The following is a 26,545-nucleotide window of genomic DNA, read 5'->3' as shown; positions in this document are numbered from 1 at the left end:
TATTTAGTACACGTTGAGTCCTATGGTTTATCCTCTTGGTACCCACTTTATTTACTCCTTCCTGTGCACCGCTCCATGTAGTCTCACTACTCAATCCTAGAGCCACATCTGATCCTTTGGGGGAACAGGAAATGAGGATTATCAGTTAATACTGACCAGTGATCTCTTTTCTAACAGGAACCTGGGGGACAAAAGCAGCGTCAACAATGAGTCGGCTACCTGTCACTACCAACTACAGATGACTTTGCCATTTTATTCACAAAGGTAAGGAAATGTGTTCTATATCCCTAATCCTGACAGATGCTCTACACAGCACTTAATTTTCCTACTGTGTCTTTATTTACGTACCTAGTTCATGACATTTAACGTTGGCCATATCAAATTTCAAACAAACATCAAGCAAACAGGACACGAAAAGTTTTGAATATCTGTCTGTGTGTGAAGTGACAAAGCATGGCAGGGGAGGAAAATGCCATGAATGATGATGCCTGGCTAATATTTAATTACCTTAGAATTCTTAATTTTAAACAAATACACTATAGCAAAATATTAAGAAGAATGCTGAATTCATTTGCAATCTCATCTTTAGGTAAATCAGCAGTACTTCTCATAATATCTTCCCTCCTTTCTTTTATAGAGATAGGGTGACCCTAATGTTGTTATCTATGCTTATCTTGGTTTACATACTTGCAAGTATGAATTGTTCCGAGTGCAGAAACATAACAAACCTAAGTAAGGACAGAGAGTAACTCCACTATGCCCAGTTGAATAGTCCTTTGTAGTTTGCTCTGTGGCCATTAGTGTTGTCAGTTTGGGAGATCTGGAATATCCAGGGAGACTGGCCTCTGGACATGCCTGTGGGGGATGATCTTGATTGCATTGACTGAGGTGGGATGACTGGCCACTGTGGGTGAGAGTTTTTGTGTTCCCTGAGCAATGATTTTGGAATGCATAAAACAGAGTGAGCTGAAAAACAGGCAAGTAAATAATTGTTTCCTCAGCTTGCTAGAGACATAATGTGAGTAGCCACTTCTGACTCCTGGGCTTCGATTTCCCTACAGTGATGAACTGTACTTAGAACTAAAATAAGACCTTTCTCCGTTAAGTGGCTTTGGTCATAGTATTCTATCAGGAAGAGAATAAATTAACAACTTTGAACTCAGTTGGCCCTTTAGGGGTGATAAAGGGAGAATATCAATAAATATTGATCAGATTTCATTTCTAACACTACCCCGGGGTGGGGGGCAGAAGCACTATCAACAATGGATAGGCCACCCATCACTACCATGACCCTCCTTTATCTGTGTTGTGCTTCTCAAAAGGAATTGAATACGCTGGCATAGTTTCCACTTTCTCTTCCCCGCTGTCAAGTCTGGAGTGATTTACAAAGTAATGAATCGACTTTGAGACTCTGCTCACTGCCCTCCATTCATGTCAATTAGTCCATTTCCTAGAGGTTGTTTCTCAACTCCCCCACAGAGTGGCTGTTGAAGTGGTTTCCATTCTCAAAGCTGAAGGTCTGAGAAGCACAGCTGCTCACCTGGAAGCACAGCTGCTCACCTGGCATGCTTCAGGGGGGTCCTTCTTCTCTTGGCTCTGTTGAGCGACTGAAGGTTGGCTTTTTATCCTGAGCTGAAGGTTGACTTTTTATCCTGAGCTGATATTACTGAGTCTTTCGAGCATTTTAATCTTCCTAGCATTTTATTCAGAACCCTGTGGAAGTACTATTCTAAGGAAACTAGGGAAAAAAATCAATCCCTCTTTAAACAAATAAAGCAGACGTTTAGTGAAACAGATGTCTTTGTGGACTCCCAGTTATAATATGGACAGGTTGATTGGAGTCGGTCTGAGAGTAGAGAGGGTGTGTGTGTGGCAGGGGTTGATTGTGGTAACAGTTGACCTGGTGAGGTGGGCTCATCTCAGTCCATATCTTCATTCTTCTAAATGGCCTGAGTCATGTCGAGCACCCAACATCACGCGTGAACTCAGCTATTTAGTTCCGGTGTGGAGACATGGCTGGCTAATTCTTTGATGCCACAAATACTGAACTTATTAAAAAGCCCAGGATTCAAAAGCTTGTGGGAAAGTCAGATCTCTCTCTCCCTGGGGTATTAAATGCCCTTTGTGTCATTTAAAATCCTGAAGTATTCTTGGAGTCGATGGTAATTAACAAAGAGTTCCAAACTGGACAGTGAGCAGAAAGTAAGAGACTTTGAAGCATTCAACCCTAGATGATGTATCTTCACCAAACCTCTCCCCTCAAGGCTAAGGGATCTAAATGAAAGAAGAGGCAGAAAGATTGCCAGAGGTGGTGGATGACTCTCTGAGCAAGATAACATCTTCCAGACCCAATGGGACTGGAACATGTCTGAATGCACAGAGACTCTGATAGCACACATAAGACCCTCACTGGTTCAAACCAGCCAGAATCTCAGCACAGAGGGAGTAGACACAGAGTCCTACTCCTAACCAAGAAGCTATTTGTAGTTGATTCCTGCTTGGAAAGTGAATATTGGCTTTCTCCAATGAAGTTCACTAAGTATGTCAACCACACTCCAGATCAGGCTCCAAGCCAAGGAGTAGTTGGCCAATACAAATCAGACTTCATGTTTGTTTGGGTTTGTTGTGCTCATTTTGTTTTGATATTTCTATTTTTAAAGTTTGTTTGGCTGTTTTAATTAGTCATTTTTTGTCTTTTTTTTTTGAGGGGGGGGCAGACATGAAGTTGGGTGAGCAGGGAGGTAAGGAAGATCTGAGAAGAGTTGGGGGGGGGGGAATATGACCAAATTAGGATGTATGACCTTATGATCTTTTTTAGTAATTTAAAAAAGATCCTGAAGTTTTGTGGGTCTCTGAAGATGTAGGTACCCTTATTTATCACAGAAGTAACCAGCTTTAATTTTTTTAATGAATTTGAAGTTAAATATGAATGCCTATTAAGTGTTTGAAAATACATGTTTGAGCCAGGCGGTGGTGGCGCACACCTTTAATCCCAGCACTTGGGAATCAGAGCCAGGCAGATCTCTGTGAGTTCGAGGCCAGCCTGGGCTACAGAGCGAGAGCCAGGACAAGCACCAAAACAACACAGAGAAACCCTTTCTCAAAAAAAAAAACTAAAACCAAAACAAACAAACAAAAAATGTTTGAATATCTAATGTCTATCAGTTAGAAAAATTTTTTATCTTAAATGCACTTGAAAAAAACTCGAAGTTAATAAATAGTTTTGCATATGTAAAACTAAAACTTCTTTGTGTCAAAATTTTAAAAACAGATTTAAAGGCACATAGCAGCATGGAAAAACACTAATAATGTGTTTAGTAATAAAGTAATAGTCCCAAAACTTAGAATTAAAAAGGAAATTATAAATACTACTAACAATTATAAGTTTAAAATCAGTAATTAAAATATTAAGACCCTAATAGATAAAATAGCAAAAGTATGGGAAACTCAAAGGGAACATACAAAGGGCTAACAATGGTGTGGGGAAAATTTAATCTTCATTAGTAATTTTCAAAAATGAAAATTAAATTGAAAATTGCACTTATTTGACCTATCAAATTATCAAAGATATCTAAAATATAGTAGTCAATAAGACAAGCTCCCACTCACTACAGATAGGGCTACGAGTGGGTATAGACTTCTTGGAAGGCAATTTACTAGTATATTAGTAAGAACTTTGAAGTGTTAATGCCTTGGTATGACTTAGTCATTCCAGGAATTGAGTCCAAGATAACATTGATATTGGACAAAGATATAAGCATGGATAATTACTGTATTATTTGCAGAAGCAAAATTTTGGGGCCACTTCAACTATCCATCAATATTAGCATTATTAACTAAAGTTCTCACACACAATTGGATTCACACAGTGATGTCTCCTTGCATCTAAAAGAAAATATTCTTTTCCCAGGAAGGATTTTTTTTTATCATAAATGGGACATATGCTTATTATATCAGTGTTCAATGAAAACACCAAGATGGATATTATCAGTTTTTATCAAAATGCATATATCAAAAGGTAGAGACAGCTATGCTAAAGTGTGACTCATGGAGTTGCTTTAGGGAAGTAGTATTAAGAGTGGAGTTGTGTGTGTGTTCTGATTCATAATTTTGGTACTTTCCAGATACTTTTACAGTGAGCTCTTACAACAACCTGAAGCAAAGTAAATTTTAAATAGCTTTTAACAAGAAATCTATCCACATGAAAAGGGGTCTAAGCGTCTACAACATCTTTCTTCAGACTTAGAGTTAAGTATTCTCCCAATAAATACTCTTGGATTTTCTTTTTCTTTTTCCTTTGTATCCTTGTCTTTCTTTGAAAAAACAATGGCAGTAACAACAACAAAAACAATGTGTGAAATTTTTCCTTTAGCAGCATTATTATGTTGCATTCAAAGATTAGCGTTCAGAATTCCAATGGAAATATTTCTCCTTTGCAGATGTCGTCAACTGCCGAAAATGGAGACACGGTACCTGGAAAACAAAACGAAGAAAAGACCTACAAAAAGGTGAGTTTGTTCCTTTCTTCAGAAAGTAGGAGCAGTCTCCTACTGTTTCCCAGGTTGACATTGTTAAGGCTTTTCGTCCTCCAAAGCTGTGGTTGACCTTCTTACTTTCTCGCTGCTCTACCGAATTAGCAAAAACTTGGTAGCTTAAATGATAAAATGTGTCACCACAGAGTTGGAGAGGTCAGATGTCTGACGGGGTGTGGCTGGTGTCAACAGAGCTGCATTCCTCCCAGAGCTGTTAGGGGAGAGTTCGAGTCCTTGTTCAATCCAGTTTCTAGACGTACCCAGAATCATCTCTTCCTTCTGTCTCAATGCCATCAGTGGCTGGAGGAGTCTTTATTGGACTGTATTCTTTTAATACTACAAAGGACCAGTGAATTACACCATGTCCTCCCAGATAATGCAAGGTAATTTCCTTATTTCAAAGTTAGTTGATCAACAACCTTAATGTTCACTAGCCTAAACTCTTTGTTGCCACATGACACAGCATATCCATAGGGTCCAAGGATTAGGACATGGCTATCTTTGAGGGACGTCTTCTACACACCCCAGCTGCCATTTGAAGATAAGTGTGGGAAGATAGTTATTTTTTCTGCCCCTCTTATTATTCATAGGAAGAAAAGACTCTCAGTCAAATGTGATATTCTATGTCTAGCAAAATACCACTCACTGCAAAATACCAAGTACTTTCTGTTTTTAAATTAGAAAAAGGAAAAAGAAAAAAGGTGAACGTGTGAATTGCTGTCACTCACTGCATTTGTTTTTATTCCTCTAAAATTTTGTGTCTTTGGTCCATTTCTCACAGACATTTTTTTTCTAGGGTTCCAAATGAACCTCACCACTCTTTGAATCTGATAAATTCTTGACTCTCATCAGTCAAGCTATCACTATTGGGTAAAATAGGGCCCTAAGCATCACTGTTCCCACTTAAAAGTTAACCTTCCACGTTACAGCTTTTCAAAGGTCTTGCCCTCCTGCTCCCTGGGATTAGGAGGTTTGTGGACTGGAGACTGACTGTATCTTATTTTTGTTTCTACTATTCTTTGATGGACAACTAGTGTTTGTTGCCGTGTGAACATTTCTCAAGATGTCGGCTTTGACCATGTGTTCAGGTCATGCGTATGTGTGAAACATTGGTTTCCTGAGTGTTCCTTTCCTCTAGATCTTTTTAACTCCTCTTTTCTACTCAGAGAAACCTAGACATATAAACATGGGATATTACCATCTAAAGTAATGGTGTGGTCATGGATAAGATTTAGCAGGGTGAACTAAAGAATCCCATATATCAGGTCTTAGGAACTTTCTGTATCCAGCCAAAGATAGAGATACTAATTCTTACCTTTAGACACGGGTGGGACATCAGTTGTTTCTTCTTTCCCCAGTAAGCATGGGAACAGTAGAGAGACACTTAAGTCACTGGCCTGTCATTACTTTACGTCAGCATCAGATAGTATCCTCAGTCAGCATCAAAGTACGCCAAGATTCTGGGCTGAAATCCTTTGTCATACAAACATAATAGAAAGAATATGATCACAACATGCCGGTGTTTACCAAGTATGCCCTGGCCCAAAATGCAAGAAAGCTGGGAAGATTCTACAATTAATGGATGTTTGACTCAGCAATGTTGATAAAGTCATAAAAATGAAAAGCTTGGGTGCTGTAATAATTCCTATAGAAAGAAAGAGACAAAAGAAAGTTAAGAAGACTTCTAGGCGCACGTACATGCGTGTGCAAACACACCAACAATGCTTTAAGAAACACAATAGTAGAGGAATCTTTTGATGATCTAATTAGTAAAAGGAATGTTATTAAAAGGACTTACTTAAATTAAAAGGAATTATTAAAAGCAATTACTCCGGTTGTGAGAATGTTCAGAGTTAGTGAATGTTGACTTAAGGGAATGGGGGAGAAACCAGTTTTCTTTCCAGCATAAGGAGAAATATGGATTAAGTATTGCAAGGACTGTTGGTGCCTTGTTGGGTTCACAGTCCCCATGAATGACAAATTTGCCTCCTTCCCTTCTTCTCCATCAGATCAGTGCATGAGTTGCCCCTGTAGCTTCATGTTTTGCTCATGACCTTCATGCAAAAATAAGAGTAATACTTTGTACATGTACAGAGATATCGGAAATGATGCTCCGCCCCCAGCCCCGGCTCTATGAGTGCATCAGGTCTACCCTGCACTCCACTAGACGTGTCTTTAAGTCATTTCCTTCCTAGTTATGAAGCTCTGATGATGCAGTTGGATCTGTTTCATAAAGAGCCTTGGTGATCCGTTGTTTCTCATGACTGAAAATAACCCAGGTTAAGAACATCTCCCACTCCCATCTACTGCCAGGAACAAGAAGGACCCCAAAGGAGTCTGTGAAGATGTTTCTGTTGACTGGGAGAAGTGTGACATGAAAAACAACTGTAGGCTCAGTAGCCTCTACTGAGGTAGAGAAAGGAGCCGCTGTGGACTAGTGTCAACCAGTTGTCTTGGACTTTCTGTACGGGGCTCCAGATTAGGTAGGCAACAGCCAGCAATATGCCACTTTGTCCGTGTAATGATTTCCTCCTGTTTTAGGGAGGATTCAGCGTTTGCATGTGATTGTTGAGCTGGCTGCTCATAGTTCTTCCAATTGCCCATTTCTCTAATCTGTTATCAATTCTTGGCAAGCCCAGCAGGAACTAAGCATAAACCCATAAGGTTAATGTCTTCAGCTAAGGGCTGAAACAAGTCAGGTTTTAGCTGTGTAAAACAAACACGTTGCCCATTACGACAGGCATTAATGGCTGCCTCTCTGTGTTTACGGAGTCTAGGATTTCCACTCCCAGTTAATTTGCTGAATGTCTTCCGTTGGAGTTGTAAACACAAAAGCCTCCAGGAGCCAGGCAGGAAACAGGTTTTGCTGGAACTATGGGAACTATTGAAAGTATACATGCCTTCCTTTGGGGGTGGGTGGCACTCCGCTGCTGCTAACTGAGCTGTGCATGAATGTACACCCTAGCGTGCCATATACGCTGATTTTCTTAGGAAAACAGAAATACAAACCTTGATGTGAAATCTTCCAGGTGTTTTTAATCATCAACAATTTACAAGTTTGTTTTTCAGTTCACTCTGGGCAAAACAACATGCCAGTGGAACCCTTCTCACATGCAAACCACAGCCAGTTTGCAAACTCTAACACCTCCTTGCTATAAGAAAAATGAAGGAGGAAAGAAAAGCATGAAAAAAAAAAAAGCCTTCAAGAACTTGTCTCTGCTCCCCAATACTGCTCAGTTTATTTGGGAGAAAAACATAGTCCCACATGAAAACAAACAAACAAAAAAATTTAAATAATGACCCAAATCAGTATTAAGTGCCAAGACAAACGGCAGGCATTTTGTTTAATCATCACAAGTCCCAAGGAGCTGAAAGCTTCTAAGCTGGGAGAGCATTTTGCTGGGGTCAAAATTTCCTAATGTCATGCCTTTAGTCCCAGAACTCCAGAGGCAGAGGCAGAGAGATCTATGTTTGAAGCCAGCATGGTCATGGTCTACAAAGTGAGTTCTAGGACAGCCAAGGCTACACAGAGAAACCTCAAAGAAAAAAAAAGCTAACGTCTTTTTGCCTTCTGTCACTCTTTAGTGGCTGTACCTTCTAATTTGCTTTCTTGTCTGTGTGATGGGGCGTCTGGTGAGCATGACACACACTTGGATGAGGATGACTTGCTGGAGGGACAGGAAAAGCTAACTTGAGCTCAGCCCAGTGTTGGTATCTGGGGCACATAGCAGGCAGTGGCGTGGGCTTGACTCTGAGTCAGCCTTGGGTGCTGGTGTAAAGGGTTTGAACCTTATGTTCCAGGCCAGTGTTATCCAGTAGAACTTTCTGGAACTGTGGACGTGTTCAATAATCTGCACTAAGTCCATGGCCACAGATGAAGTTGTTAAGTGGCAAGCATACTTGGGGAACTACATTTTCATTGATGTAATTGTTAGCATTGAGTTTTAGAATCACTTTTTATTGACTCTGACAATTTTATACATGTATATAAAGTATTTTTATTGTATTAACCCTCCTTATTCCATTTCCTTCTTGCTCCATCTGGAACCCTTCTTCCCAACACATCTCTTCCTTCATTTCATGTCTTTAAAAAAAATAGCCTATTGAGTTTAATTAGGAGTGCCTGCATGTGCACAGGTGTGGGCTTATTTACTGCACCATGGGCAACTTTCCAGTGGCCACACTGTTGAAGACAGAAAAGTCACTTCTCCCTCTCCCAACCACCACTAACTGCCAATAGCTAGCCCTTCCTGGAGGGGTGGAGTCTCATGTGCCCTTCCCCAATATGTGCCAGAATGTTGACAGCTCTACATCCTTTTCCCTGCTCTGTGAGCCTTGGGGACAGGAGCAAGGTGTGTGTGTGTGTGTGTGTGTGTGTGTGTGTGTGTGTGTGTGTGTGTATGTGTGTGTGTGTGTGTGTGTGTGTGTGTGTATGTATGTGTGTCTGTATGTGTGTGTGTGTGTGTGTGTGTGTGTGTGTGTGTGTGTATGCACGCATGTGTGAGTGACACAGATATTCCATTTAGGGCTGAGCAGTCAATCGTTATTTATTCTCAGTGTTTTTGACAAGTTATGAGTCTCTGCATTGATTACTGCCCACTGTAAACAGACCCTTCTCTAACCAGGCTCGAGAGCTGCACTAATCTATGAATATAACCATAAATATTTAGAAAGAGGTTTGACAACTTGTTTATTTAGCAGAACAATAGTAGAGGTTCCCTTTGAGGCTTGTGATCTTCTGGGCATGGGATGTGGACCACATTTACAGTACAGGACTTCTCTCCTGTGTAGCAGACCCCAAATCCAATCAGAATGTGGTTAGTTACCCCCATAACAGTCACACCACTACAGAATCACTGGGTCCATCTTGCCTGGCGGGTCAGTTTGTTGCATGCAGAGTCCACTCGTGGGTAAAAAATTGGTGACTTGATGACTTTTATTTACCCTAGCAGGCCGAGGGACTGCTTTTTTGTTTGTTTGTTTGTTTTGTTTTTGTTTTTCGAGACAGGGTTTCTCTGTGTAGCTTTGCACCTTTTCCTGGAACTCACTCTGTAGCCCAGGCTGACCTCGAACTCACAGAGATCCACCTGGCTCTGTCTCCCGAGTGCTGGGATTAAAGGCATGCGCCGCCACCACCCAACTGGGACTGCATTTTTAATCTTTGTTAGTAAACTTGAAGCTTAAATGGGGTATGCGTAGGTTACCATAAGGGATGGTGCAGTTGTAGGCATGAAGGCACTCTGACACTGTTTTGGGGAACATCGATGGCTGCACACACCGAACAGCAGGACACAGTGCATGAGGTCAGGGGATTGCTGCACCAGCGGCTTTCTATTCAAGGAAACAAGAGTTGGGCACACGTCAACGTAGGAAAAGATGGGTGGAACAAAATCCCCAAGAAAAGTTCTCTCATGTTGTCAAGGCTAGCCTCAAATTCACAATCCTCCTGCCTCTGGCTCTTCAGAGCTGGGATTTCAGGTGAACTTGACCATCCTCAGCAAGAAGAGGAATTTTGAAAAATATCACAATGAAGACTTGCCTGAAAGTTTGTGATCAGAGGGACTACCAGAATTTTCCTGCTCCTAGAAGAGGATATTGTGGTGTTCGGGGATTTATGACCAGAGAAGAGACTTAGAAACAAGCAGAGGGCCAGGTGTGCATCTGTAGGGATGGTCAATGCTGCAGTAAGACGCTGATACTGGAGATCCAAGCCTCTGCACTGTTGTATGGATTTTTTTTTTTTAAGACAGAGTTTCATTTACAGCCTGGAACTCACTAGGTAGACCAGGCTGACCTTGAATTCACAGAGATCTGCCTCACTCTGCCTCCAATTGCTGGACCTAAGGACATGTGCCATCACACCTGGCCTCTGTATTTTTCTATAAAGATTATGTCTGTGGGGGGAGGGGGAGAGAAAGAGACACAGAGAGAGAACCAGCAGTTATATATGTGTACCACGTGCGTGCCTGATACCTGCAGAGGACAGAAAAGGGTGTTTAATCCTCTGGAACTGGGATGATAGGCAGTTGTGACCCAGCTCATGTGGGACCCAGCTAATGTGGGTGCTGGGAACCAAACCCAGTTCCTCTGCGAGAGCAGCAAGTCCTCTTAGCCACTGAGCCATCTCTCCAGCCCCCAAGCCTCTGCATTTTCAATGTGATGAAATTGCTTAGTCTTTATTCCTCCCAAAGCAACAGATGTCAGGATGGCTGAATGATATGTCCCGGATCACCTAGCAGTTCTTTGCCAGGGAGACGGCCATCTTTTGATTTTGTGATCCCACAGTGGGAGTTGGTAGAGTTTCCCAGGCACCTGGGCACACACTGGCGTAGAAAGTGTTTGCGCTCTTTATTGACCTTTCTGCCTCCATCACCTCATCTCTATACCTCATCCTTCCAGCCTGCTTCTCCTTTCTAGGCCTGGCCACAGCAGCCTTCTTCCCCTAGAGAATCAGTTCTGGGGACTCCAGGCTGCAGTGGGAGTCAGGGAGGGAGGGCCGGAAGTCTCCGGCCTTTGATACCAGTGAGTCTCTAACCAGTTCCCGTGTCTGGTAGGAAACAGAGAGACCAGGACACACTTAGGGTAGGCCCTTGACCCGAGCGCCCCGGTTTCTTTCATCTTCTGTTTTTCAAGACCTTGTTTCACTGCAAAGCATCAACCAGTTTTCCTGTTGGTGGAGCAGGCAGGGATGAGGTGGGAGGTAGTGATGCCGGGCCCTTACTGCATTTACAAGGACAGATGGCTTTTATGACTTTTTAAGTATGAGTAAGGGAATGGCCCAGAAACACTTTGATCTAAATCGAAGCACTTGTTTAAACCTAAGCTCCTCTACAGAGTCTTTGTGAACACCTAGAGCTGCTTCTGGGGAACCCTGGAGTGGGGATCCCAGGTTGGAGGAAGACATCTCTGTGTATATCCGTTCGTGTGCACTTAGTTTGGAATCATGAATTCATTACCTATTAAAAAATTAATAAGTCCTTTTCATCCTTTGGGTAGGGAAAAAGCCGGCCTGTGTCTCATGCCCTGACCACTCTTTCTTTCTTTGGTTCTAGAAAGCCAACCCCACTTCCCTAAAGCCAGCAAGCTTATCCCCTCCCCCGGCAGGGACTGCCCTCCTCCTCTTAACCTGGGCGTCTGTGCATGTGCACTGAGCAGCAGTTGCCCTGAGCAGCAGCCTCCCTCGTCTCTAGGAAGAGGGACCCCGTGGCATTTGGAACGTTATTTTGTTTCAGCATACTCTGAAAACTGCCTCCCACTTCTCAACCAGAAGTTGTGTTTCATGGAGAACATTTCAGGTCTAGAGACATTTTTGGTTCTCACAGCTTGAGAGATGGTGCTCTTAGCTAGGTGAAGATAGGGGCCAAGGACGCTGTGTCTTAAAATGTACAGGACAGGCCTGTTATAGAATTATCTAAATGTCACTAGTACTAAGACTGAAAGGCCTTGGCCTAGCCAAACTTAGCCTTTGAAGAGGAGGGTGGATATGAGTTGTCTACTGATGCCAGTCTCTGATCTCGGGCTTTTTTTTAAAATTGATTTGTGTCTTCATTTTTCTCACTTGTAAAATATAATGAATACATACCCTAGATCTGTGTCACAGTGCTATAAGTATCAAATGATTTAACAGATGTGGACACAACTGGATAAAGTAGAATGCTAATGAGTGAAGTCCCAATATTTGTTAATGAGAATAAGATCTCTCCACCTGTGATTCTTCACATTCATCTGTAGAAATAGCAAGATGGTCACGTGGCTATCATCTCTGGACTAGACTCATAGAAATGATTTATTAGCATCCTGAGGTCAGCTGCTGTCGACCTGGGCATGGGACAGGGAATGGGGAGTGTTGGAACTGGATACTGTCCTTCCCCAATGCAGTGGCTTATGATATAAGAAGCAAAGATGAGCTTCTAATAGTGGGCTGCCAGTGGGATTTTAAAATTGAGCCACGAGAAGGTGGGGAGTATAATTAAAGAATCATGTCAGATTTACAAGCTTGTATAATAATAAACTATTATCTCCCTCCCCACATAGTATGTACCCAACTCCAGACATCTCAGCTTTTGTAATACATGTCAAATATTCCTTTATTACCTTCTGCAAGATGTCACATATCATTGAGCAAATAAATCAGCAGCTTCAGAGAGAGCCCCCGGGGAAGCAAACCGTCCTGTCGGTCCGTTTCTCCAAATGGGTCATTACAAGGTTGCCACTTTCTGCATTCACTTTGGAGGAGGCCCTGGAGTGGTGAGGTGTGCCCCATCTCTAGCTTTCACCCACTAAAGGTCTATCTTTTGACCCCCAGTTCCTGTAAACATTACATTGGTGTCCCTAAAACACTCCCTTTAGGAGATGCCATTCATTCTAAGCTCGGCACCTGTTACAGGGCAACAGCCACTGCCAGGCAGTTGGGTTTGCTATCAGGGCAGGACAGGGTCTGGGTGTTGCTATTTGAGCATCCAGACCCATGGAGCTGTTGTCTCTGCTCACAGTGAGCAATGCTACCTTAGTTTTCTAATGCAAAGACTACTATCAGGTGCTAAGCTGCATGCCTCCTCCATGGTGTGCTGGGGCTTCTCATCCGGTCATCAGTCATCCTTGTCCATCTTTATCTTGATCTTCCAGACTTTGTCTGCTCCCTTGCAGATCTTTTTTAAAGAAGTCACATATGAGAAATATGGAATGCTAGGATTCTGGATTTAAAAAAAAAAAAGGAAGTCAGTAATGTAAGTTTTAGTTTTTTATGTACTTACTAAATACTCATAGGATACTCACCATAGTGTGTTTATTTAGAGTTTTGCTGGAATGTTGGCTATTGAAATAATTTTTAATCTAGTTCCATTTAGTTTATGCTACCCAAATATGCTATTTATTTGATGAATGAAAGCGTATTATAGTCAGAAGCAATTTAAAAAAAAACTAAGCTAATGAGCGCACTAACATTAAGTGTTTACTATATGCCTGATATAATTCTAAGTAGCTAAGAACTATTCATTTTATCTTCATAGGAATCCAGTGAGGGCATCAGGAAAACAGCTTAGTGAGTTAAGGCCCTTGCCACCAAGTCTGGGACATACATGATAGAAGAAAACTGACTCCTGAAAGTTTCCTTTGACTGCCACATATGCACCGTGGCATACACACACACACACACACACACACACACACACGCACACGCACACGCACACGCACACGCACACACATACACACACGCACATGCACGAGCGCATGCGAGCATGCACACAGTGTAATTTTAAAAGAACCCAGTGAGGAGATACGCCTGGCTCTCTGTTTTCATGAGTTACGAATCCGTGGACTCAACCAACCATGGGCTGAAAATATTTAGGGTGAAATATTTCATCTGTACTGAAAATGTACAGCTATTCCCCTTGTCATTGTTCCCGAATCAGTACAGTGCAGCAGTGGTTGTCAGAGCATTTACATGGTATTGTATGTTTTCAGTAATGTGGAGATAATCTATAGTATATAGAAAAATGCATATTAGGGATAGGTAAAATTCAAATTTAGCACCATTTTATAGAAGGGACTTAACAGCATCTATAGATTTGCATTTCTTTGGGGGCCCTGGAACCAATTCTCCTCCATGAAAGGGGACAACTGTCCTGTTATTCCCATTTTATGAATGAGAAAAATTGGTATGGAAAGGTTAAATAACTTGCTCCCCAAGCACAGTAAGTGGCGGAATAGGCTGGACATCGAACCCCGATTGTGTCCAGAGTCTGCCACACTCCCTGCCTGAAGGTCTGGACACTGTGTCCAGGGAGTGCTGCTCCCAGTGACTGCGGGATGGCCATTCTCTGCCATGTGTGCACATCTTAGTGGCTTGCCTGGGAAGCTGAGTCAGGAGGAAAGCAAGTTCAAGGATAATGTGGTCCTTAGAGTGAGACCCTGTCTCACAGGAGGAGGGGGATATATGTACAGTCATTCTGAATTACTACTGTAATAAAAAAAAAAAAAAACAGTGATGTAAATAAACCTGGCCATTTGGGATTGGGAAAAAGACATTAATACTATTGAGCAATTAAAAAACAACGTTTGCCCTGCTTCAATGGTCCAAAGCCAATTTTCCTAATCTGAAGAGTTACTTTAATGTAGATCCCAAGCTATAGCCTGAAGGATACCTTTTTCTAGACAATAGTAATTTTCCAGTAATTTTGAAATGAGAAGTAAATACATTTTCAGGATACTGTGCCAAGTGCCAAAGAGAAAAGGATAAATAATGCAATTGATTCAAAGTGTCTTCTTGAGAGTGGAGCTCAGGGTTGACAGTGAAGAGTGAAATCTAGTTGGCAGATGAGAAATATCTTGAATGAGAAAACGAGGAGGAGCCCACCTTTGAAAACGTAGGCAGCTGACAGTCAGGTAGATCCTTGGGAGTAATACTTCACTGTTAATCTCTTTATAGCAAACAAAGATCTGATAGAGAAAACATGGGGCAGGAGAGGGAGAAAGATCTCCTGGGGGAATCTGGTCCTCCCAAATGAGCACCTGTGTTTCCTGGTGAGCACAGCCCACCGTCTGTTGGTCCTCTGTGGGGAAGGATGGTCTTTGAGACATTCAGCACATCATCAAGAAGGGAAAGAAAGGGCTGGGTGCTGTGACACAGCTTGAATTCCCACACTTAGAGGAGGACAGATCTCTGTGAGTTTGAGGCCAGCCTAGTCTACATAGTGAGTTTCAGGCCAGCCAGGGCTACATAGTGAGGCCATCTCTGAAAAAAAAAAAGTGGGGGGGAAGGAGCAGGTAAAGAAGGAAGGAAGGAACAAAGGAAGGAGATGGAAGGAAAGGAGGAAAATGTCTCTCTAGAAACCTGAAAACTCCTCATTTATCTTTTTTTTTTTTTTTGGGTCCAATTCCAACACATGAGTACTCTCAGCCACCCCCAGACACAATGCAGGTTCCATTCAAGGAAAATGTTGGAGCTTCTGTAGAGTCTTGCCTTGTTCCCTGTGGGAGAGGGTATGCTGATCTCACCCCGCAGGCCATGACTTCTGCTCATCCAGGAACTCAACTGCCTCCTTGTGGAGCAGGAACACTTGCTCATTGAGCAGAGAATTGAAAATATAAGTGGTCTGGGTAATCTCCTAATTCCCCTGAGGGATGTTTTCATAGTGTGACCTTGTCATTTGTTGTGTGTGTGGTTTGGGCCTGGAATATAAAGTGCATTTGGTTAAGCAGTTGACAAATATTTATTTAGCTTGGCTCAGTGCTATGCCTTATAAGTAAAACAAAGGCCAAGAAAGCCAGAGTCACCACCCTAAATAATGTTGTCATTGTCTGGATAAGTGATAGGCTGGGGTGGGGGAAGCTTGATAAAATAACAAGCTATTTTAATAATTACCAAGATCTGATGCAAATAAAGGAGGTCAGGAGTGCTGTTGTTGAGGCAAGGTGTTCAGGGAACTCCTCTAAGGAGTTGACATGGGGCTGTGGTCACAGGTGTGAGAATGGAGCAGCTGAGAAAAGAGTGGAGGAGAGAACATTCTTCTCAGAGAGAATGGCCTTTGCCAAGCCCTGGAGGCAGGAAGCAGCTGGGTGGCTTCCAGGAACCAAGGAGAAGCCAGTGTGGTGGAGACTTCTGAGCTAGTGAGAGCAAATGGGCAAGCTAGGTAAGAGCAGCAATTCCCAGCTGGTGCCAGTTTTGTCTGCATGGGGTCAACAGACAGAGTTGTCACAACTAGTATCTGATGAATCCTGGGGTTTCTAGGACGTATTGAAGTACACAGGATAACCCTTCAGCAGAGTGGCCCCAAATGTCAACAGAACTACATTAAGAAATAGGCAGTGGCCTAGACTAAACCAGTAGACTGGAATGGGGATCAGGGGTAGATTTTGACTTGCATGTGGTTGAGGAAGTGATAGAAACAATTGATGATCCCATGATTCTAGCTTGAGTTCTTGAATTGTATCATGGGTAGAGATGGAGAAGGATGTCTAGGGACAGTGCCATCTTCCAACTTGGGACATGTTAGTTGGGCAATGCCAATGAGGCCTTAAAGAGAAGAACCAAGAGGTTGAGAATGTGGATTGGGAACCCATGAGACAGGTATGGAGTTTGGCTCCAATCAGTTCATCAAATTGTAGATTTATAGGGATTGGTGCAAAAAAGAGAGGCTTTGTATGTGGGTGGTAGTGTCATATGCCTTTAATCACAGCACTTGATTAATCCCAGTACGCGGAGGCAGAGACAGGTAGATCTCTGAGTTCGAGGCCAGCCTGGTCTACAGAGCTAGTTCCAGGACAGTCAAGGCTACACAGAGAAACCCTGTCTCTAAAAAACAAAAAGAAAAAGAGAGGCGGGGGGCTTTGTGACAGGAATATTATTTTTATATTACCTCTGAAGAACCCCCTCTACAGAAGTATATAGACTAAGTGCTTCAAAATCCAACTTTAAAATATATTTTTATTAATTTTTTGAGAATTTAATACATGCATATAGTACATTTTGATAACATTTACCACCAAGTCCATAACTTTTTCTGTGTCTACAAAACACCACAACTGGAAAACTCCACACCTGACCTATGTAACAGGTTATAATCAAAGCATAGGCATGGTAAAACACATTGTATAAAGTCACCTTCAGCAAATAAATTTCATCTTTCATCTTCGGTCTCATACCTATAGCATCTCATCATATATATGCAAATATTCTACAATACAAAAAGAAATCCAAGATCTGAACCATTTCTGGTTCTAAGCATTTTGAATAAAGGACAATCAATTTATCTTTCTCAAATAAACAAATCTGATGAATATATATCTCACAACAGTGGTTCTCAACCTGCGACCCTTTAAAACAAGTTCTCATATTGAGGTGACCCCCAACCACCTCATTTTATTATATCATTGCTACTTTTTAACTGTAATTTTGCTACTGTTATGAATCATAATGAAATACTTGATATGCAGGAGCTCTGATATGTGACCCCTGTGAAAGGGTCTTTTGGCTCCAAAGGGTTGTAACCCACAGGTTGAGTACCACTGTTCTGCAATCTTCCATTGGCCTTTTGCTGACTATTAAAAATATCCATAGTCCATAGCATATGAGTCTCATATGGCCCATCCCAGTGGCAGTGTCGTGATCTATCTCCTGCCAATTTGCATAACCATAGAGGGCAAGGTCCTTGGCCAACATCTTGACATCCACAGAGTCCACACAGCACTTGGTATATAAGGTTTAAGAGATGTATCACTTTTTCTTCTTAATCCTAAAATTGCTATAGACTTTACGTGGATATGTGTTCTGAAGTCTTCAATTTGGGATCTTCAACTAGAGATGAGATGTGGTATAAATGGTCAGACAGGGTAGAATTTAGACTTTGCATGATTGATTTGTGACATGTATACTTTGAAAGAGTTCAGCCATTGAGATGTCTCAACATATAGAAGAACTTGATGTGCAAGCCTGAAGACCCGAGTTTTTTCCCCATACCCCACTGAGATGGGAGAGAACTAACTCCTCCAAGTGGTCCTCTGACTTCCATACCTGTGCTGCTGCACTCATGCATGCACAGGTTTGTATACATACCCACTCTCATGCACACAATAAGAATAATACAATTAAAAAAAAAATAAAGAGGTTAGTGTGGCTTCCCTGATTTTGTCTTTGTCAGCTGCGATGGTGATTTGGGTTATCGCTCTCCTGGGTCACTTCATGGCATTTGAAAGTTGATGTTGGTGATGTTTCATCCCTAAATCCCTTTGACTGTGGTCCATGGACTAGTAACCCTTGTAGAAGAATTTAGCAATGAATTCCTAGATCCATCGCTTAAGGTTCCAATCTTTCTAGATGTTGTCCCAAGCAAAGGCTGCCCCTTGGTAGTTGCCAGCCAATATTTGGGATTGTCTAGCAGCCCCACTTCTCCAGCCTAGCAGCTTGATAGACATCCTCATTAAATGATAGGAACAAGGTCAGTGAATGTCCAGATTTGCTGTTTGAGAAGAGAGAAGAAACAATAAGGCAGTTTGAAAAACAAGTACAGGCTCACAAAAGCATGGAAAAGAATAGAATGCAATGTTGCCATTTAGACTGTTGTTGGTGGTTGTTTGAACTCTTGGCTTTTTACACTTTTGACTCTTTGGGGGGGGGGGGGCACCACCCAGCTCCCAAATAGATTACACATGGGGAGGCATATTCTTTCTTATGAATTCCCGGCCTTAGCTTGACTTGTTTAATTATCTCGTCTACCTTTTGCCTCTGGGCTTTTACCTTTCTCTATTTCTGTATACCTTCTCTTTCCTTCTTTAAATCCCAGGGAGCAGGCAATCCATAGGTACTGATTAAAGGTGAATTCAGTACTTCATTAAGGTACAAATACGACTGCCACCCTCTTCATCCTAGCCCCCTGCTCAAAGTTTGGAAGGCCCTGTTTTTTATCCATGGCAGTCTATATTCTTGAGTCTGAAGGGGACGGATTGTTTTCAAAAGGCATTAGAAAACTGTCCAAAAGTCTTTTGTGCACTAGTGACATCTTTTAAAAAGCCACATCTGGAAAGGGGCAGTGTTCTTTGGCTTCTTTCACATCAGAAGGGAACTCTGTTGGGCTTCAAGAACCCTTCCTTCTCTCCATCTCTGCGCCACAGGTCCACCTGCTCTTCTGACAATGGAGTTCTCCTGACAAAACACATGCCATTTTTTCTAAGGACTCAAAGTGGGCTGACTGACTGTTTATGATTAAAGATGGCGAGAGGAGGGTAGGGGAGGTGAGGGCCGGCAATGTCCCGCTTTGCTTTGTATGCATTTTAAAGACACTCATGAAAGAAGTAGTAATCAGGGCAAATAGCAAGAGCTGACTTCCAGGTTACGTGTTTATTTTTAGCTCATTAATTATTTGAAAGAGAGACAGGTCCATTCCACTATCTCCCAGTAGCATATTCGTTTGGGATGAAAGCTAAGATCAGGTTTATCTTCAGGTTTCAGACACAAAAAGAGGTCTGAAGCAGTGAAGTTGAACGGGAGAGCAAAATCAAAACGTGGAGTCCCCTGAGAGTCAACCTCGTAAAAAAGAAACTTTGTTCCCCAGGAAGTATTCCACAGAATAAAAATGTCAAAAGTTTCCATTTCCTTTTGGAATTTAGGGCATGCCAACTCAGGCTGCATTGATGTTTATCTCCGTGCTTTTTATTCATTCATTTGTTTCGAAACATTTTTTTTTTTTTTTAGCATAGTGCTGTTTTTTAAAGGTATGCTTTTTTGGATTGTGTGGGTCTAGAATTGTTTTACATGTGTTCACAGATGTGTGGGGAGGGAGAAACAGTAGAGTATGCTGCAGCTCCTGATTCACCTAGCCAAGGACAGGGTCTTCTCCCAGAAGATTAGTGGTCCACAAAGTAGAACAGCACGTGACATCCCTTGGCTCTCAGAGTCCTTTGCCAAGGAAGCACACTGGTTAGTTTGCAGGGCTGGCTCTGGCCACATCTAGGCTATGCAGGCCCAGCCCTCTAAGCCTAAGGTTCCATTTCTACCATGGAAGACTATAAGCCAAGGCTTTCACCACAAACAAGGGCAATTACAGGCATCCACACCCTTCCTACTCTCTCCTAAGTTTAGCCTCAGCATTTGTGGGAGTCTTCCTGGAGAGAGGTGAATGAACTGCTATTCAAGCCTGGTGGAGCCCCAACAATAGACCAGAGAAACAAGTCTACCAAAGTCTAGTTTAATGAGCCAGTGAGTTTGGGAGGGCTAACCACAGAAGTGCAAGTGAGGGGTTACTTATGGTAATATGGGTGACTCAAAGGCAGCTGCATTATCAAAGTAATGTATCCCAGCATGGACACTGTGCTGGATAGTTTTATATCAACTTGATGCAGGCTAGGGTCATATGAGAGATGGGAGCCTCAATTGAGAAAGTACCTCCATAACATGTGGCTGTAGACAAGCTTGTAGGTCATTTTCTTAATTAGTGATTTATAGGGGAGAGCCCAGTCAAATGGTGATGGGGCCACCCCTGGGCTAATGGTCCTGGGTTCTATAAAAAAGCAATCGAAGCAAGCCATGAGGAACAAGCCAGTAAGCAGCACTCCTTCATGGCCTCAGCATCAGCTTCTGCTTCTAGGTTCTTGCAGTGTTTGAGTTCCTGTACTGACTCCCTTCAATGATGAACAGTGATGTGGAAGTGTAAGCCAAATAAACCAAGTTGGTTTTGGTCAAGGTATTTCATCACAGCAATCATCATGCTGACTAGGACAGTCACTGATTCACAAAAGCAGTGTCTTTAGAGCTCACTGCAGAACTTGAAAGAATGTTCAATTCAGAAGAAATAGGTCTACAACAGCACCAGATCCCAAAATCACTGGGCACATTGGTGGTCTGGAACATTTCCAGCTTCCCACCCCCAACCCCACACTGTCATTCAGCAGATTGGGCTAGGCACCATTTTGCACTAAGCAGGGAAAGAGAAGTAGACACAAAGTCCTTGGCCAGCAACCTCATGAAATCGAATTAACACCATTAAAACCTACCTTTGAACCATTATCCATTGTGGAGCCCATCCAGCTGATCAAGGGTTGCCTATGTCCTCAGTCCTCGATAGCACTGTGCATTGTTTTTGTTATTATTTAGTTGAGACCAGGTTTATCTGATTGCCTTAGAACTTAATATGTAGACCAGGCTTGGCCTTAACTCACAAAGATTCTCCTGCCTCTGCTTAGTGAGTGCTGGGATGGGAGGCGTGGACCTCCATGATGGAAAGCATGCACCTCCATGCCAAGTGTGTTGTTATTTTTCTGTAGCTTAGCCAGCTAGAGAGGTTGACATGCCTTCATTAGCACTTGTGTTTGTATTACTCCTAAAGTCTGATTTTTTTCAGATAATTTGCATTGACTTGCATGTATTGTTTTGAAAGTTATTTATCAATACTATTGCTGTTTCATTGCTAAGTTCTCCCTATAAATTAAGAGCACCGTATTTTTCTTACAAATGCTTTTCTAACCTAAAATTAGACTTTTAAGTTTAACTTCCTGTTACCTGTTTTTAAGTGAAAAACTTTATTTTATTTTCAACTAGTGAAAAAATTATAGGTATCTGTGGTTATAGAATGATGTTTTCTGTGTGTCAGTGTTTTGTGATAATCAGCTGAGGATATTTAGCATACCCATCACATCACACATTGTCATTCACTGAAGTGAAAACACCCCAAGTCTTCTCTCTGGCCATCTGAAGTACTAATACAACATTGTTACCCACAGTCAGTCCCCTGTTTGGGGGGTACCATACCTTACTCCTAACACTGACTTCTTACACATCTGCCAGTCGCTCCTCCCTGTCAATCCTTTGCTTCCCAGCAAAGCTCTCATACAGTCAGACCTTCACCCTATGGATCCTTTGCTGCCCAGCAAAGCTCTCATACAGTCAGACCTTCTCCCTATGGATCCTTTGCTTCCCAGCAAAGCTCTCATACAGTCAGACCTGCTGCTACTTCCCAGGGCTCTATTTCCACTCCTAGTTTTCAATTTACTTCTAGTAATGCCTTGTTTTAATTATAATAATTTATAAGATATACTTCTCATGATATTACTTAATTTTCAAGTTTTTCCTGGGGATGTTTTTATACTATTCTTGTAGTTTAATTCTAGGATAATATGGTCGTTCTAATAATATTCATACTATGTTTTCGGTTAAAGTTATGTTACATGTATTAATAAATTTAGGGAGAAATAACATTTTTAACTTATTTCATCTTTCCTCCTTAGGATGGAATGTGTGTAGCTACTGCCTTTTTTTTTCACCTCAGTGAAGTTTTTCTGTATTGGTTTTGTTCACCATTTTTAGGTAAATACCTTTCTGTGTAACCTGTGTGGGACTTTCTTTGCTTATGTCTTGAGGAATTTTTTTTCTATTATGAATAGGATCATTCATCCCATTACATTTTGTGACTGATAATATCCTGTAAGTTTATGTTATAAACTGCTAACAATTTATAAAAATTATTTCATGGCCAGGCGTTGGTGGCTCGTGCCTTTAATCCCAGCATTCAGGAGGCAGAGGCAGGTGGATCACTGTGAGTTCGAGGCCAGCCTGGGCTACAGAGTGAATTCCAGGAAAGGCTTCAAAGCTACACAGAGAAACCTTGTCTCAAAAAAAACAAACAAACAAAAAAATTAATTAGATTCATGATTGAATCTTGGATATAGATACAATATCTATAACTCTATAAACTATCCATTTTAGTCTTTCAGACTGTTTGTGATAAGTGCCCAAATACTCTTGTGACATTTTCCAGAATACTCATTGCATACCCAGGTTTTTAATAGATGTGTAAATAAAAGACATTTGGAAAGTGTAACTTGAGTGTTTCTCTTGGTTTGGTGCTTTCTTTAGTTTGAAAAAGTCGTTGTCTTTATTAGTAAGTTCTCATTCTGATTCTAGTCTTACCAAAAGTTTATTATTACTATTATTGAGTACTATAAATTTCCTATAATTGATTTAAGTGAACATTGGAAAGGCAATCATTGTAAACACAGCTTTTGGGAATACTAGCAAAAAATAAAACCATGTTTCTCTTAAAATATTATTCCTTTTAGAGTTTACATCAACCCAGGCAGATCGGGTAAATGCATTATTTTTATAACTTGAGAAATTGTAAAATTTTCTTCCTATGGATCTTCTTGATCATTGCCTCAAAGCAATGCAATCCATGTGTCAATTAAGGGGATGCTTTTCAGAGCATATCAGGGTAGGTAAGTTGTTGAGAGCAGTCTTCCTAAGATTCTGGCTTAGGTGAGGAAAAACATGTACTTCTTTTGTTATTGTTATTACTGCTTTGGGATTGGTTGTTTAGTTGTTTGGTAGTTTGTTTGGTTAGTTTGATTGGTTGGTTGGCTGGTTTGTTGGTTGGCTGGTTGGTTTTATTTTGCTTGAAATGCTATTAATTCCTCTCTTTTCCCTTTGTTGAGACTTTTTTTAAAAAACTTTGTAAAAAATGTATGTTCCTATAATAGCTGGCCTCTTTATCTTTATTTGCATGGATGCAGCAAAAGGCCCTGTGACTTGATTTCTTGGTGGTGTTTGTTTCCTTGGGTGCTGTGATGGTCTCTTCTGCACATTTGCTGATTAAGGCCCTACAGGAGGCCTTAGAGGGTAAAAGGAGAGAGGTTGCATCTCATCCCTCCTGTGCCTCTAAGATAATATGACTTACATCCCTCTCCTTTAGCACATTTCCTACCCTCCTTTAAGTATCCTGTGGATTAGAAAGTCATACAACTCTCTGCATTTCAAAAGATTGCTCCTCTGGGGGGCGGGGGGTGTGGGAGGTGGGTGTCCCCTCACCTTGCTCTTCTGTGGTCTAGGAAAATGAACACAAAAGAATTTCAAAAGCATATCATGGCTTCAGTATGATGTGGTGCAAACCACCAGATCTCTTCAAGCCGAGGTGGATTTTGACATAACCAGATTGAAAACGTGGGGTCCAGCCTTGCTCATCTGAAGTCTACAGAGCTCCTGGAAACCATCTTTGACCCTGAAGACCAAATGTATACTAGTCCATGTGAGAAACTCCCCACCAATTCATCCGGCCGTTAAATGATCTCAGGTCCATTTGTGACATCTCTTGGGTCCTTATGCAAACCAGTCTCTTTAACTCTAGCCCAGTGCAAGTTACCAGTGACTTTTGAGACTAGTGGGAAGGACAAAGAGTGAAAAGATGGGGGTGCCTCACATAGATAGGACCTGAAGATACAGAGTGTTTTAAAAGTAATATAGGTATTACCTTTCTGTTGCTATAGTGATGAATTACCTTAAATTTTGCCATTTAAAACAACACAAATTTCCAATTCTATAGTTCTGTAGGATGGGTCTCCAACACTTACTGCAATGGCTAAAATCAAGGTGCTGGTGTGGCTTTCTCCCTCCTTGGGGACTAGGAAAACAAAGTCCTCTCGTAGCATCTAGGTCTTTCTTTCCTGGATTCTACATGCTCATGGTCCCTTCACCCTCTTCAAAGCCAACACTGAGTGCTTCTTGAATCATATATCACTCTCCTCTTTAGCCTCTTGCCTTTTCACTTGTAAGGACATATTATTATATTAGAACCACGTGGGTAACCCAGGACAGTCTCTCTATGCACGGTGGGCCAAGCTGGATAGAAACATAGTTACAAACGCATTTTGCCTCTTCAGTAACACATTTGCTTGTTCTATAAATTAAGACATGAGCATCCTTGGCAGTATTGTTTCCCGGGCCTTAGTAGAATCTGGTAGTCCTCACCTGTGTCCCCACAGTGCTTTGTTGTCTTGTAAGGACATTGCTGTCAGATTGCCTGAAGCTCTTTACAGACAGACTGAGGTCCGAGATGGAAACAGTCTCTTCTCTCCATTTCCTTCTCTTATTTTTTCCCCTCTTCTGTTAAACTTCCTCTGTTGAACCATTGAGCTCAGTAACTATAACCCCTGTACCTAAATCTCTCTGCCATGAACCTGCTTGGATGCAAGATCTTTTCTCCCAGTACACACATGAAGCTGGAGGTCTTGTGACACTCCAGGAGATTAAAAAAGAAATGTGGCCAGTGTAACTTCTACTAGCATGAAGCAATTAATATTTGAATTTTCAGTCAAATGTAGAGCCTGGTGCTGGAGGTGGTCTGGTCTCTTTGGTTGCCTGGATCACCATGCCTCTCCCTCAGTACCATATGCTGTGTTATTCTTCTGTGTTTACAGAAGCAGGGCATGTTTATGAGGCATGTCCAGTAGAAGGAAATGATATATGGAAAATATCTACGCAGGGTATAGAGGCAGCTGATCCCTCAGCTGGAGTCAGGGGCTATAAATATACCAGTGACTTCGTATGTACCGTGGGACTGGTATTTTCCATCTTTCAGCACACTTTCAATAAACTTAGATGAATTTATTTTTTGAAAGTGGGGCATTACTTATCCACAGAGATTTTATTGTCACATGCACGTACGCACACACACATACACACACACACACACACACACACACACACACACACAATAGGATAAGGTTTTCACCTCTAATAACAGAATTAATCCTTTTCCTTGGAAGTAATTTGACATTCACTGTGGTTTTTGCAGTCTGCTGAGTTGAGAATAGTTACCATCATTTGAGGTAGAAATAGAGGAAATGATTAATTCAGAAAGGAGAAGGATTGCGGGGTGGGTGGAAGTGACATTTTCTGCATTGTATTCTTAGAAACTTCGACTTTCAGAGTTGGCTGTGCCTCTGATTAAACTGTTCGTTAACGTAAGAGGAAACAGAAGCCAAAGAAACTTTCAGTCCCTGGGGCAAGTTTGTGCTGAGTGAAAACCCAAGCTGGAGTCAAGTTCACATCTCTGGATATCAGCCTGTCTCAGCCCTTACACTTAGCTCAACACCTTCATTAGTCTCAATGAGGTGACCAGATCACGGCCTTTGCTCCAAAGACGCCCTATGTGGCCATTCCTACTCCAGGCTTGCTTGACTAGCAAAAGGAACTGAGTGTAGTTTATCCGCTGTTGGACATGGAAGCCTGTGGTCATGGAAGGGTCAGGACCAAAGTGATGGGCCTTGTGGTCTGGGACTTGCTGTCACCTCAGTGTTTGTGTTTCTCACGTGACTTTGTGCAGCCAAACATGAATGAAAACAACTGTGCAGTTTTCAAATGCTGTTCTCAATGAGCCTGTGACAGACGATATTCCTTTGGTTCGGGGAGCAGGACAGCAGGCGAGATGCTGGTGGAAAGAGCATTCTCACACATGTTCATTCGCAGATAGAAATGACTTATCTGGTGTATGCCCTGCAAGCTTTACACTTAGATGAAAATATGGTTCTCAACAGGGAGCGTTTAGCAGTGTCTACAGACATGTCAGAGTGTCACCTCAGGGGAAGAAGGATGACTTGCATAGAGTAGATGGAGGCCACACAGGACAGTCCCCCACAGCATAAAAGTGTCTGGTCCAGCTTGTCACTTCAGCTAAGGCCTCTGGAGAGACCCTGGCCTGTGGGAATTTTTGACCTGCCTAATTCTTGACTTTAGAAGGTTGTGCAGAGAACTG

The 26,545-nt window shown here is 41.9% G+C and overlaps 1 protein-coding gene across 2 annotated transcripts in view; it reads left to right on the top strand.

Annotated features, from left to right (window-relative positions):
• The first annotated feature begins 200 nt into the window (after positions 1–200).
• Positions 201–26,545, top strand: part of Pip5k1b (phosphatidylinositol-4-phosphate 5-kinase type 1 beta) — a 154,943-nt gene continuing 128,598 nt past the window's right edge. Inside the window, exons 1-2 of one of the 2 annotated variants that reach the window (XM_036208126.1) lie at positions 201–264; positions 4,440–4,508. In XM_036208126.1, coding sequence (XP_036064019.1) covers positions 4,440–4,508 — 69 coding nt within the window. In that variant the 5' untranslated portion in view covers positions 201–264. Of the gene's footprint in view, positions 265–4,128; positions 4,249–4,439; positions 4,509–26,545 lie in introns of those variants that run through there. The other variant, XM_036208137.1, reaches the window with a different exon arrangement.

This window comes from Onychomys torridus, chromosome 1 (assembly GCF_903995425.1).
Source record: "Onychomys torridus chromosome 1, mOncTor1.1, whole genome shotgun sequence".
Taxonomy (NCBI): domain Eukaryota; kingdom Metazoa; phylum Chordata; class Mammalia; order Rodentia; family Cricetidae; genus Onychomys; species Onychomys torridus.
This window is presented reverse-complemented; position numbering and strand designations above follow the sequence as displayed.